This window comes from Callorhinchus milii, unplaced genomic scaffold (genome assembly GCF_018977255.1).
Source record: "Callorhinchus milii isolate IMCB2004 unplaced genomic scaffold, IMCB_Cmil_1.0 Scaffold17, whole genome shotgun sequence".
Lineage (NCBI taxonomy): Eukaryota > Metazoa > Chordata > Chondrichthyes > Chimaeriformes > Callorhinchidae > Callorhinchus > Callorhinchus milii.
In genome coordinates, this window is record NW_024704758.1 from 5,425,442 (window position 1) to 5,438,029 (window position 12,588).

At 44.8% G+C, this 12,588-nt stretch overlaps 1 protein-coding gene across 2 annotated transcripts in view; it reads left to right on the forward strand.

Moving 5' to 3' along the window:
• The first annotated feature begins 428 nt into the window (after positions 1-428).
• Positions 429-12,588, forward strand: part of ush1c (Usher syndrome 1C) — a 66,282-nt gene continuing 54,122 nt past the window's right edge. For both annotated transcript variants that reach the window (XM_007887492.2, XM_042341505.1), the window contains exons 1-3: positions 429-531; positions 8,400-8,467; positions 10,706-10,849. In XM_007887492.2, coding sequence (XP_007885683.1) covers positions 496-531; positions 8,400-8,467; positions 10,706-10,849 — 248 coding nt within the window. In that variant the 5' untranslated portion in view covers positions 429-495. The remainder of the gene's footprint in view (positions 532-8,399; positions 8,468-10,705; positions 10,850-12,588) is intronic.

Consider the following 12,588-nt stretch of genomic DNA (forward strand, 5'->3'; position numbering starts at 1 on the left):
TTATCATTGCGGTTATGGTGCCCTCTCACAGTTCAAAACGCACTTCAACCCCACCTCCCCACCCCTCTATTTCTCCCCTCCCTCTTTCTCTGCTCCCTCCACCCAACCCTCCCTCCCTCCCTCTCTCTATTATCCCCCAGTTCTCTCTATCCCCCCAAACCCCTCTATCTCTCTCTATTCCCCCCACTCCTCTGCCTCTGTCTACCTGTCTCTCGGAGTGTTGGGAGGGTTTTCCTTGGTAAAGGAGTCCCCCCCCCACCCACCCACCCACCCCACCCCTGGCTGTGGGGACAGAGGGCTGAGTGTGAGCTGAGCTGAGCTGCCCAGTGTTGGCTTATCTCAGACGCTGTGCCAAAGTGGCCACTGAGTGCGCTGCGCACACACAGACACACACACACACATAGAGGAGGAGGTGTGGGGAAGGTGGGGGGGGGGTCAGAGGAGAAAACAACAGCTCAGGTCTCCACCAAACAACGCTGGAGCAAAGCTGGGGCGATGGAGAAAAAAGTGGCCAGAGAATTCAGGCACAAGGTAAGGGACTCCATCCACCCCCCCCCCCCACTGAGCTCTTGAGCCCCCGCTGTCTCTGAACGGTCAGAAAGTTGCTTTCTTTCGTTGCGCATTTTTTTTGCGCGACGTTGTGGGGTTGGGAAGTGCGTGTCCTTCCACAGGGAAGGATCAAGTCACAGAGAGGGGGGGAAGGGCGTTGCGTTGGGTTAGAATTTCCCTGTGTGCCACAGAGAGCCCCCGGACCTTCGGAATAAAGCGCCTCTCTCTCTTAAGTCTGACTCAGGTTAACCCTTCAGAGAGTCTGTGGTCGGGTCTGTAATATAATAATGATCTTTTGCATTTGATATAGCGCTTTTCACGTCGGGAGGACGTCCCGAAGCGCTTCACCGAATACACTGCGAAGTGAATTGACTGTATATTTGGGGGCGAACGCGGCAGCCAATTGCGCACAGCGGTGTCCCCGCAAACAGTCGTGGATTGAAAATGACCCATTTTTTTATTATCGTTTTTGGTTTTGGAGGGATTATTATTAGGTGTGTGGAGTAAGGAAACTTGCCCAAGGTTTCGCCCTCTGCCTAGAATTGAACTCAGGTCTCTCACTTGCAAAGCGAGTGCTCTAACCACTGAGCTACAGGACTCCACAATAGGCAATAGAAGTGCACAGAGCCCCCACTCCAAACACACACACACACACCTCTCAACCCCAACCCTGGCAGAACCTCCTTCAATGAGATAGCAGGTAACTTGTCCTCCCTCACCCCCTGGGACTGACTGATCCCTGTGTCCTTTTTTGCGTGTTGCACTCACTGCGAGAACCCAAACTCAGGACAGCGGATTCCTGCGATAAAACCTGGTAACATTACACTCCAAAACAGAGACGCTTGGCCTGGAGTTGGCCAGGCTTTGCAGCTTAAGGCAGTAAAAACATCAGCTGCATCTAAAAAGCAAAGGGGTCGGTCGGTCCCTTTTAAACTGGGAAACTTCCTAAACTGTGGATTCAGGACAACTTTAAAATGCTCTGAAACAGACTTGATGCTCGTTATGCTAATGGTTGGAGCGGATTCCATGTGTTTTTTGGTATATTACAGCCTGCACACCTACAGATTATTGCACTGTATAACTACGCTTTCGTGTTTTTTTCCTTATACAGTAGCACCCATCTGTTTTAGATGCTCACTGTACATGTCCCACTGGCTCTGTGTGTGTGTGTGTTGGGGTTCACTGGCTCTGTGTGTGTGTGTGTGTTGGGGTTCACTGGCTCTGTGTGTGTGTGTGTTGGGGTTCACTGGCTCTGTGTGTGTGTGTTGGGGTTCATTGGCTCTCTGTATGTGTTGGGGTTCACTGGCTCTCTGTGTGTGTGTTGGGGTTCGCTGGCTCTGTGTGTGTATGTGTGTGTGGGGGAGGTTCCCTGGCTCTGCGCGTGTGTGGTGGGGGGGATGGGGGGTTCGCTGACTCTCTGTGTGTGCAGGTTCCCAGGGGTTTGTGTCAGGGTTTTCTACGGCTTTTTAATAATAGTAAAAATTATTCATGATTTTGGTTCTTGCTTTAAGAATTCTAAGCGAGTATAAATGGGCTCAGATGTGTGGAGTGACGAGTGCAGGTGGGTAACCAGTGCAGGTGGGTAACCAGTGCAGGTGTGTAACGAGCGCAAGTGTGTAACGAGCGCAAGTGTGTAACGAGTGCAGGTGTGTAACGAGCGCAGGTGCGCAGATTGGCACAGGTACGCAGATTGACGCAGGTGTGGGGGACAAGCGCAGGTGCGGGGGACGAGCGCAGGTGCGTGGGACGAGCGCAGGTGCGCACATTGACACAGGTGCGTGGTTGGGCGCAAGTGAGTATCAGAAGGTGCTCGATGGCAGGTGCAGACCACTCTCTCAGCCCATGTGGGGAGGAGTGACGCTCTGCCGGCTGACATCATTCCACCTCAACATTATAACATCCGCTACCAGTGTTGGGGATTACCAAAGAAGAGGCTGTCTATATACGCACTGGACGAGGTCAGCGTAGTTCTTGGAAGAGTGCTGTGTAGCAGGTATTGATTTTGATGCCATGGACCGTGCCCGTTGTAACTGAGGTGTGAGTGGTCTGTATTTTTCAATGAAGAATTTTATATTATTGTGTCCCGTTTTTCTAAGATGAGAAGGAAGATGACAAAGCAATAACAGCATTGTGTTTGGTTTCACATGAAAATCTACCTCTTCAATCGCTCCTATGGTCACCCTCCTCTCCCCCCAACCTTTCTCTGTTGCTCAGCCAGCCTCTTTGTAAAGCACTTTGCGACTCATGAATTGTGCTGTATAAATGCAATTTGTTATGTTCCAATTTTCTTTGCTCTGACCTTTTAAACACCAGGCTGTAACTCATGTTCAAATCAATATGTTTCTCAGTATCCACACTTTGTACGCACCCTACCGACCCAGCTCCTTCCTTCGCTCACCTTTCCTATGCCCCCTGCCCTATCTGCCCCACCATCACTGGAACTCCCACCACTTCACTATTCGGGGGGGGGGGGGGGGGAGATAGTTTCTTCTGGTGTCCTGGCCAACAATCCGACAAACAAAATTGGTCATTTGCTTCATGGCTGTTTATGGAACTTTACTGTGCGTAAACTGACTGCTGTGTTTTATCCACAGAACACACAATCAAAACCACTTTACAGTATATCATGTGAAGCACTTTGACATGTCTCTACGATGTGATTAGGCGCTATATCAAATGCAAGGATTATTATCAAAGCTCACCTTGACACTTTGACTTACTCTCATCTCCCCCACCCTCTTTAACAATAAACCCTCCCATTTCCACCATCCCCCAAGCTGAGTGTTTGCGATGTCCACACACATAGTTTTAACTGTTTCCCAGGAACAATTGGTGGGCAGCAATAAACAGTGGGAGCTGTATATTATGTTTCCGCTCTGTAAAATTACATTTGGAGGTCAGTACCCCAACACACACTCTGGATTCCCCAAGCCTTAGCTCCTGCCAACCTGTGCCTAATATTTTCCAGGATTAGGTAAGCAGGTTGCATCCCTTCAGGGAAAGAGTGCACATTCCATTCAAACAATTTCTCTCTGAAATCTCCAAATGTAGGTTGCATGGAAATCTCAGTTTGGTTTGGTTCCATGATTACAGATTGTGTGCAAGTGACCTCAATACTAATCAAGTAGAGATGAGTTAGCATTGTAAGGTTATCCATCCAAATCAATGCTCGTTCCAACCTCATCCAGTCATGAGTCAGACTTCATAAAAACACAGCCCATTATTGGGACATTTGCTGGGCAGTGACATGCAGCTCCCACCTGTGTCATTCCAGATAGGGACATAGTAACAAGGTCTCTCATTTTATATGAGAGGGAAAGTGGCAAATGTGAGCTTAGATAAATAGTTGGAAATGCTTTCTTCTCTGAGTCAGAAGGTTGTGGTTTTAATCCCCACTGGACCAGTAAAGGGTTTGCATTCGAGCTGAGGATTGGAGTCAAAGGGTTTGGAGGGCAAAGTGGTGGAGGTGGGAGATTGACTGAAGACTGTAAAAGAGGAAGTCTTGATAAGGGCCTTAAATGAGACAAGGGAGGGGTGGAGGGGCTTTGGGATGGAGTTCCATAGGATCAGGGCAGAAAGGCTGAAGGCCCGACCACCAATGGTGGAATGGGCAGTAAAAGGGACATGGAACAGGCCAGTGCAGTGCCTCCAAGCGGAGGGAGCAGACAGGTTGGTAACATTTTACTAGGTCGCAGAGACGGTCCGCTGAGATCCTATCTGTGCCTATTCAGTTGGACGTTAACAATCCCATGATGCTATTTGAAGAAGAAAAGGGAGTTTCTCTCTCTGTGTCTTGGTCAACAATCACCCAGATAAATTGATCCTTCACATGGCTATTTGTGGGACAGTAACTACGAACAATTTGACTGCCATATTCTCCTACAAAATGCAGTCACTACATTTTGCTACAATTGCTGTGAGATGTTGTGATGTTATAGGAGCTGCATCAAGTACAAGGATTATGTATTATTATTTTAAACTGTGATAAATGAAGATGTTAAGAAGTCTGCTATTAAATCACTATCTAGTAACACAATTAGTTTTGGCCCTTCAGATCACTAAACAGCAAAGAAATTTGATCTGGAACCAAATAGCTAATTGGAAAATAACTTTGTGGCATGAGTCAGTGAGCTGTGGCACATTGAGCTGAAGTGCTGTCATCAATCAGGCACAATTATAGCAAAGGGCAGCTTAAAACTGTGTTTTATATAGTGTGAGCCTCACGTAATTACACCTCTATGCTGCATCACCCTGAAACTCTGGTGCTCGGGCATCATCATAAATGTGTCTATAAATCTCTCTGCTTCGGTTGTAATAACTCCAAGCAATTGCAACAATAACAACACTTGCATTTCGACAGGTTTTGAGATAAACAGCATCAGCCTGGCTCAATAGGTAGCATTTTTGTCACTGGGTCAGAAGGTTCAAGCTCCACATCGGGACTGTGAGCTCACAGTCCAGGCTGACCCTCCAATGCAGTGCTCGGGGTAGACTGCCTTCTCGGTGGTGCTGTCCTTCGGGTAAGCTGTTAAATCAAGGTCCCAGTTGTGCCTGTTCAGGCAGACGTTAAAGGTCCCATAGCACAAATAAAAAAAAGCAAGGAGTTTCTCCGTGTGCCCTGGCTGATAGTCACTGGCGTAAAATTGGTTACTCACTTCATGGCTGTTTGTGAGATATTGCTGTGTGCTTGCTGAATTCGATCACAAAATAACAAGTCACTCCACTTCACAGTAAAATCATGTGTAGTACTTTGACAACAGCACTATTTCAAATGCAAGGATTATTCTTATCATATTATAAATAAGCAAGAGTCTTTATTTTGTGCTGCAGATGTTTGGCATTGTAAAGCATTGATTATTGCCATCTTTGCTCCATTCTTCCAGCAGCTTGTGACTTGCACAGGGGGAGGATGGGGATGGGTGGAGGTCACAGGAATTTAATCAGAAATTAGGTTTGGCTGAAGGATGCTTATAAACCTCTCATGTTAAGAGGGGGACTAGCCATTTCCAGTGTAGTGCTTTTGGCTTGTGTGATAAAGGTGAAAGAGGGACTTTCAGTGATGAAGAACGCAGTATTGAATTCAACATTCACCAGTTCTTGGCTGGCACCCGACACATGTCCAGAGGAACCCGTTCTCCTTTTACTGGCCGTTCTGTAATCCACATGCCCCCTTGTGGAGCCAGGTCAATGCAACATAAAGCGCTCTTGGAACCTGAGGAGAGGAGCACTCAACCATGCATATATTTTAAAGCTCATTGGAAATACCTTCAGCTCGGGGTATATTGTCAATGAATCTCTCTTCCTCGTCACTGTTTAATCTTTAACCTACTAGCAGTATGGCATAAAAGGAATTACTCCCTGCTGCTTTATTGTCACAGCCTTTTGCTTTATTGCTTTGCAATTGATCTTTGATCCCTGCTTATTCTTAGTAACGCCAAAGGAACTTTAGACCACACTCCGATTGGTTTGTTCAACGGGCTGACGGATATTAAGGTGCATTTCACTATGTGGTACATCTAACATATGATGCATTCCTCACGCTGTGCATTGCAGACCTGACCTATCCCAAGCATTGAACAATATTTATACCTTACAGATGAGAGGCCTGAAATTCTACCTAATCTCAACTTGTTAAGACCATGTTGTGCTCAAGTGTAAAGTTTGGGCACAGTTTGGAAGCTAGTTTTCTTCAGTTCTTAAAAGGGAACAGCTTCCAAATGAAGAGTGAATTGTACAATGTGTCCTGGCCTCTCATCCTGGCAACCTGTTCCAGATGTTAATTACTCTCTGGGTAAAGAAATAAGTTGCCCTTTGCAACCCAAACCTGTGTCCTCTTATTCTGTGATTTTAGAAAGCTGTCTTCAAAATTATAATTGATTATCTACAATTCTGCGCTACCTTAAATTTTAAGATGAGATCCTCTCACAGGCTCAGGCTGAATGGCATTTCTAGCTGATGGGGATGGAGTTAGAGATCAGGTACAGACATGGACTGGATGGTACTAGAATGGATTTATACACACACAGTATGATCAGTCAGTTAGTAAATATGGGGAACAAATTCCTGATAAAATCCGTGAGCAAAGCTGACTGATGATTTGAAGTTTGTTTTACATCCTTGGTTGCCTCTGGAGGTGGATTAAATCCGGAGAACAAACCAGTTCCATTGAAAGAGTTATTAGGATGCAGCAGCATAGTATAGGATACAGTTCAAGATAGCAACGGTAGGAGATAGCAAGAGACGAGGAATTTGTTGTTTTGACCAGACCAAGAGCAGCCCGTTGATGACTGTTCTGGTTATATGTTGTTGGGTGTTTGAGCGTGACAGCTGGTGATACCATTAATTGGGTGTTGTAAATCAGAAGATTCAGAGGTGGTGCAGGCAGTTGCATCAGTGATGCAGGAGCAGGAAGGAAGGGTGCGGATGGTGACACAGAACAATCTATTACTTGTCATCTCACAGACTGTTAGTACACAGGAGTTGTACTGGCATAGTTACTCAGGTCTGTGGATTTATTACTGCAGCTGTGTCATGGGTAACATTTGAATGTTAAATAGCCTTCGTCTTCCTGGTTCAGTTGGTTTCATTCTAGGCTCTAGATCACAGCATTTAAGGTTCAAATCCAACATTAGCTCCTAGTTTAGGCTGAGGCTCCAGTGCGGTGTTGGGGGAAGCAATGTATTGCCTGAGGTACTGAGATGTTGCAATGAGCAGATAATGATGCCCTGATGTTATTCAAAACAAGAGGACAATGTTTACCCAATGTACTGGTCCAAAGAGGGAGACTTTACAAAATTTGGTGGCTTAAATAAACAATCGCAACACAACAGTAATTGCTGTGAAGACAAAGTTACCGTCAGTTTAGAAATCCAGTTCTCCTCTTTGCGATTAAAATAAAGCCACGCTCATTTTCGCAGTATGGTCACATCCAAATTGTAATAATTGTAACACTGAATATCAGTGGGTACCGGCTTGCTTCATGTCCCCCTCACTGTCTGCTCCCCTTTGTCAGGGGGATCTTTCAGCCTTTTGGCCCCCACTCTCTGGAACTCCATCTCAGAGTCCTTGTGATTCACTTCCTCATGCATTTAAGGTTTGTGTCAAGACCTACCTCTTTGACTGTGCTTTTGGTCGTCAAGTTGAGGAATTCAATCAGGAAACCTCAATTGTTGAAGGAACTAAGAAAATTCCCTCCTGTACAAGAGGATTAGGTGAGAGCGAGCGCATTGTAAATTGACACTAGCTTTGAAGAATTTCTTGTCAGCAAGTGGGATAGTAGCTATTAGCAGCCAGCTCCCTTGAGCAGCAGGTTGCTGCTCATCCTCTGCTGCTCATATTAGGTGCACTGGACTATTGAATACCGTTTTGTACACTGATTCTAGGTCAGAAGGAATGTGCTACATAAATGAATGGCCCAGGAGGTTCCTGAAAGTATTTATTGAACAGCTCAGCAATCATAAGGTACATGGAACCTCATCGACCAAATGCTTTCTCAGACCATTGCTCTTTTTCCTTCCCCACCCACCCCATCCCTAATTGTCTGTGCTGGAGAATCGGATTGCGTACATCACTGTCCTCCAGCAGTTTGTTGTCAGCATACTGTTCATGAACAAATGTAAGCTTAAAGCTGACACGGCTGTGTGTCTGTGATGAAGTGGCAAGATGTTTCAGGACTCCGCATAGAGGACTGAGCTAAATGTTATAAGGATAGCAGGTGAACAAAGCAGGAGAGGCTGACTGACAATACAGAAGAACACCTTTGGCTGCTGCTGTGCATTGACTATCGGTTCAATCTCATGCGACTGGCACCGTTTCTGTAAATAATTCCAGCTATATTTGTGTCTCCTCAGGTTGACTTGTTGATTGATAATGAAGCGGAAAAGGACTACTTGTATGATGTGCTACGCATGTACCATCAGTAAGTAAAATGCCAAACCTCCTCCCCTCTAACACTTGCTTGCGTTCTCTACTGTGTTATTTTTTAATCGACTGTTCGGGAATCTTTACTTGTGTTAAGAACAGTGTGCAGACAATTGCCAACATTTCGGCAACTAATTGAGGTTTAAAAGCGTCTGAACGTTTTACAGAGCAGTTTATTGTCAGTCCTGGAAGAGTGCTAGCCGTCACACAGATGAAGACCGTCTTCTCGAATGTTTTTTTTTGATTAGTTTGGTTTGTGCTGTCACATTTTCATTGCAGTCCTTAACCAATTGATGTGCAGGTGAATAAGAGTTTAAATAATTCTGTTCAGCACTTCACCCTGCAAATCCTGTTAACAGCCAACATGAGCCAAAGGCAACATGTATAAAGCTGTTCGGAATTTTAACCAAACACTGTCTGTGTTGATAGTTATATGGTGGTTTTAACCATCGCCCCTTAATACTGAGTCCAAGCATGGATCTGCACTCATTACATTGCTGTGCGCAAATTGGCTCTCCGCGTTCGACTCCAACATACACAGTCACTACACGTATCAGTAAATCCCATGCAGTGCTTTGAGACTGTATACCGACGTGAAAGTCGCCATATCAAATTTAAGGATTGCATTTATTATTCCTATTGATGCAAAGTGCTTTCTAATCGTTTAGAAAACATGGATCTCAAGCACAGTTTGAAGTGAGTCATAAAATAGACCCACTTGGAGGTGTATTGAATGGTGCCCCTGCACATCGCTACTGAACATTTCAACAATGTCAGCCTGGCTTAACTAGCAGCATTCGCGTCCCTGAAGTCGGATGGTTGTGGGCTCAAGCCCCACGTTGAGACTTTGAGCTCATAATTCAGGCTGATATTCCAATAAAGTGCTGAGGGAGCATTGCATTGTTAGAGGTGCCGTCCTTCAGGTGAGATATTAAACCGAGGTACCGTCTGCCAGTTCAGGTGGACATTAGAGATCCCGTGACACTATTTGAAAAGGGAAGGGAGTTTCTCCCAGTGTGCTAGCTGACAATCCCCCAAATAAAATTGATCACTCACTTCACAGCTGTTTGTGGAACGTTGCTGCTGCGTTCACCTACAAAATAGAGTCGCTACACTTTATAGTGAAGCCTTTTGAGACATTTCAATGAAGCGATAAGGCACTATAATCAATTATTATATGAACTACCCAAACCCAGCAAAACATGAGGCAGAATGGAAGCATTTGTGAAACATTATTTTGAACTCAGCTAATGGGCATTCTTGCGCTGCGACAGAAATGTTTTTTTTTTGGCAGGAGATATTGTGTCCTTTCATGGTTTCAATAAAGGGAGTACAAAGAGGCTGAAATGTAGACGCTGGCAAAGTTTCCATGTGATCTTAGTGAAGAGGAGCGCTTTGTTTCCCATTGGCTGTTTTTGTGATTCAGTTTCACTGGGTTTTGTCTAATTGCTCTGCGCCATTCATAAAGTGAAGCCGCCTGTGTTTGGGTCTGTCGTGAATCATCATTTGTTAATAATTTAATGCCTGTGCCGGGTTACTGAAATTCACAGTTCTAAATGCGGGAACTTCACTGTTCTGTGTTTTGTCAGCCGTTGTGGAATCTATCAGGTGCATTTACTTTTGAAGTAAACAGTGAAACCACTTGATTTCTATCATCATAATAATAATAATAATCCTTGCATCTGATATGGCACCTTTCACGTCAGGAGAGCGTCTCAAAGCGCTTCACAGGATTCACTGTAAAGGTCAGTGACCCTGTATTCTTGTAGGTCAATGCAGAAGCCAATTTGCACACAGAAATGTTACACAAACAGCCATGAATGGTGGTGGTGTGCCATTGATATGGCTGTTGTTCTTCTGAACAGTGGCGGTCAGAGGGTTGAGAGAGGCTAGCAACACAAGGTTGGTGAGCTGCTACAGTGAGCACGCAGCCACAATGCTTAATAGAAAGAGAAATAAATAATAATGCTTGCATTTCATTATCGCGTCTTTCACGTCGTCGAGGCATCTAAAGCGCTTCACAGGATTGACAGGAAACACAGTAGCCAGTTAAGTGCCCCGCATTGTCCCACCAGCAGCAATGAAGTGAAGGCTGTTTTTTATTTGGGGGATTGTTGACCGTGGTAGCAAAGCCCTCTAATCGGGACTTACCTAACTCCCTCATACCCTAACATCACATTGAAATGAAGGGAAATCTCTGCAGCTAAACTTTTTTTCTTGTGCTTCTCTCTGTAAGGTCGATGGATCTCCCTGTTCTTGTCGGAGACCTGAAGCTGGTGATAAATGAGCCAGTTCGTCTGACGCTGTTTGAAGCCATCCGGCCCCTCATCCCACTAAAACACCAAGTGGAGTATGATCAACTCACTCCAAAACGCTCCAGGTAAGATGGAGAGATTGGAAGAGGGACAGATTTGCCTATATTTTTTTTAAAAAATGTCCTTGTGCATCAATGAGATGTTTGCAAACCAGGAATTACCGTCTGTAAAAAAACAAATAAATAATAATAAAAATAATAATCGTTGCACTTGGGACAGCGTCTTTCGCATCAGAAAGACGTCTCAAAGTGCTTCACTGTTAAAGAGGAGGGAGTTTCTCCTGGTGTCCTGGACAAGAATCCCTCAGATAAAATAGGTCATTCACTTTGCGGCTGTTGGTAGGCCTTTGCTGTGCACAATTTGGCTGCCATGTTTGCCCACAAAATCTAATCACTCCACATTACAGTACATCCTGTGAAGCACTATACCAAATGCAAGGATTATTGTTATAAATTTGGGCATTCATTTCATGGCTTTCTGTGGGACATTGCTGTGCAAACTGGCTGCTGTGTTTGCCTTAAAACACTTTGATGTTATAGGTGCTGTATGAAATACAGAGAATACTATTCTGAAATGGAATCTCATGTGGCTTCAGCGCTGCTAATTTGATAATGAACAGGCTGGAGATTGAGTTCCCCACCACCTGCTCCGAGCCCAATTTCACAAGCAGTGCAGTGTTCAGTGACACAATGGAGAGACTCACACTGATGTCTCTCACCCATGTACACCTGGAGCTGGGTGGACTGGCTCCAATAGGGAATCAGATTCTTCATTATTTAAGATGCGTTTCTTCTCCCCAAATGTACAGCCCTGAAAATTGAGGTTGCATCCGATTTACATTCAAGATCAATTCATATTCACCTGAAGGTAGTGGGTTCAAACCTTATGTTGGGACTTTGAGCTCATTGTCCAGGCTGACAATTCAGCACAACAGTGGGGGGGAAGGCTTCTGCATTGTTAAAGGTGCCATCCTTTGAGACATTAAACCGAGGTCCTATCAGCCTGTTCAGATCGATGTTAAACATCCAATGGCACTATTCGTAAAGAGGAGGCAGTTTCTTCTGGTGTCCTGGACAACAATGCGCCAGATAAAGTTGATCATTTGCTTCATGGCTGTTGTGGGACATTGCTCTGCGAAAAATTAGCTGCTGTACTCACCTACAAAATCACTGTCCCCTTTTTAGTAAATCCTGTGAAGCACTTTGAGATATGAGAATAATAATATAATAATAGTAATCCTTGCAGTTGATATAGCGCCTTATCACGTCTTTGAGACGTCTCAAAGCGCTTCACAGAATATACTGTAAAGTGAATTGACTGTACATTTGTGGGCAAAATGCTATAATAAATGCAAAGATTATTAATACTATTTATTATTATTAACAAATCTTTAGGTTGTATGAGATGCAGACTGCTAAGGAAGGTAACAACATTGTTACAATCTTGAAGGTCTGGGAATGAAAGAGTTAAAGCAGGAAATGGTGCAAAATGTTTTGATTTCAACACAGTGAGAAGGAGCAGGGAGGAGGATGTCAGGCAGCACGTCAGTGGAAAGGTCAGCAGAATTAAGTTCATGTGTACACTTGCATTCCTCCAGTGGACAAATTGAGCTGAGCAGCTCTGACATTCACCCACAAAATAATCAACCAGTTTCACTGAGACAAGTAGGTTGCACGAAACTCAGGAAGAGCCAGTATCCGAACAATGGCATCAATTGTCATCCTCACTCAATACTGTATGTCACACATTGCATGGGATGCATGCAGTGGAACCACCTTTCTGCAACAAAGTGCTATTTACCGCC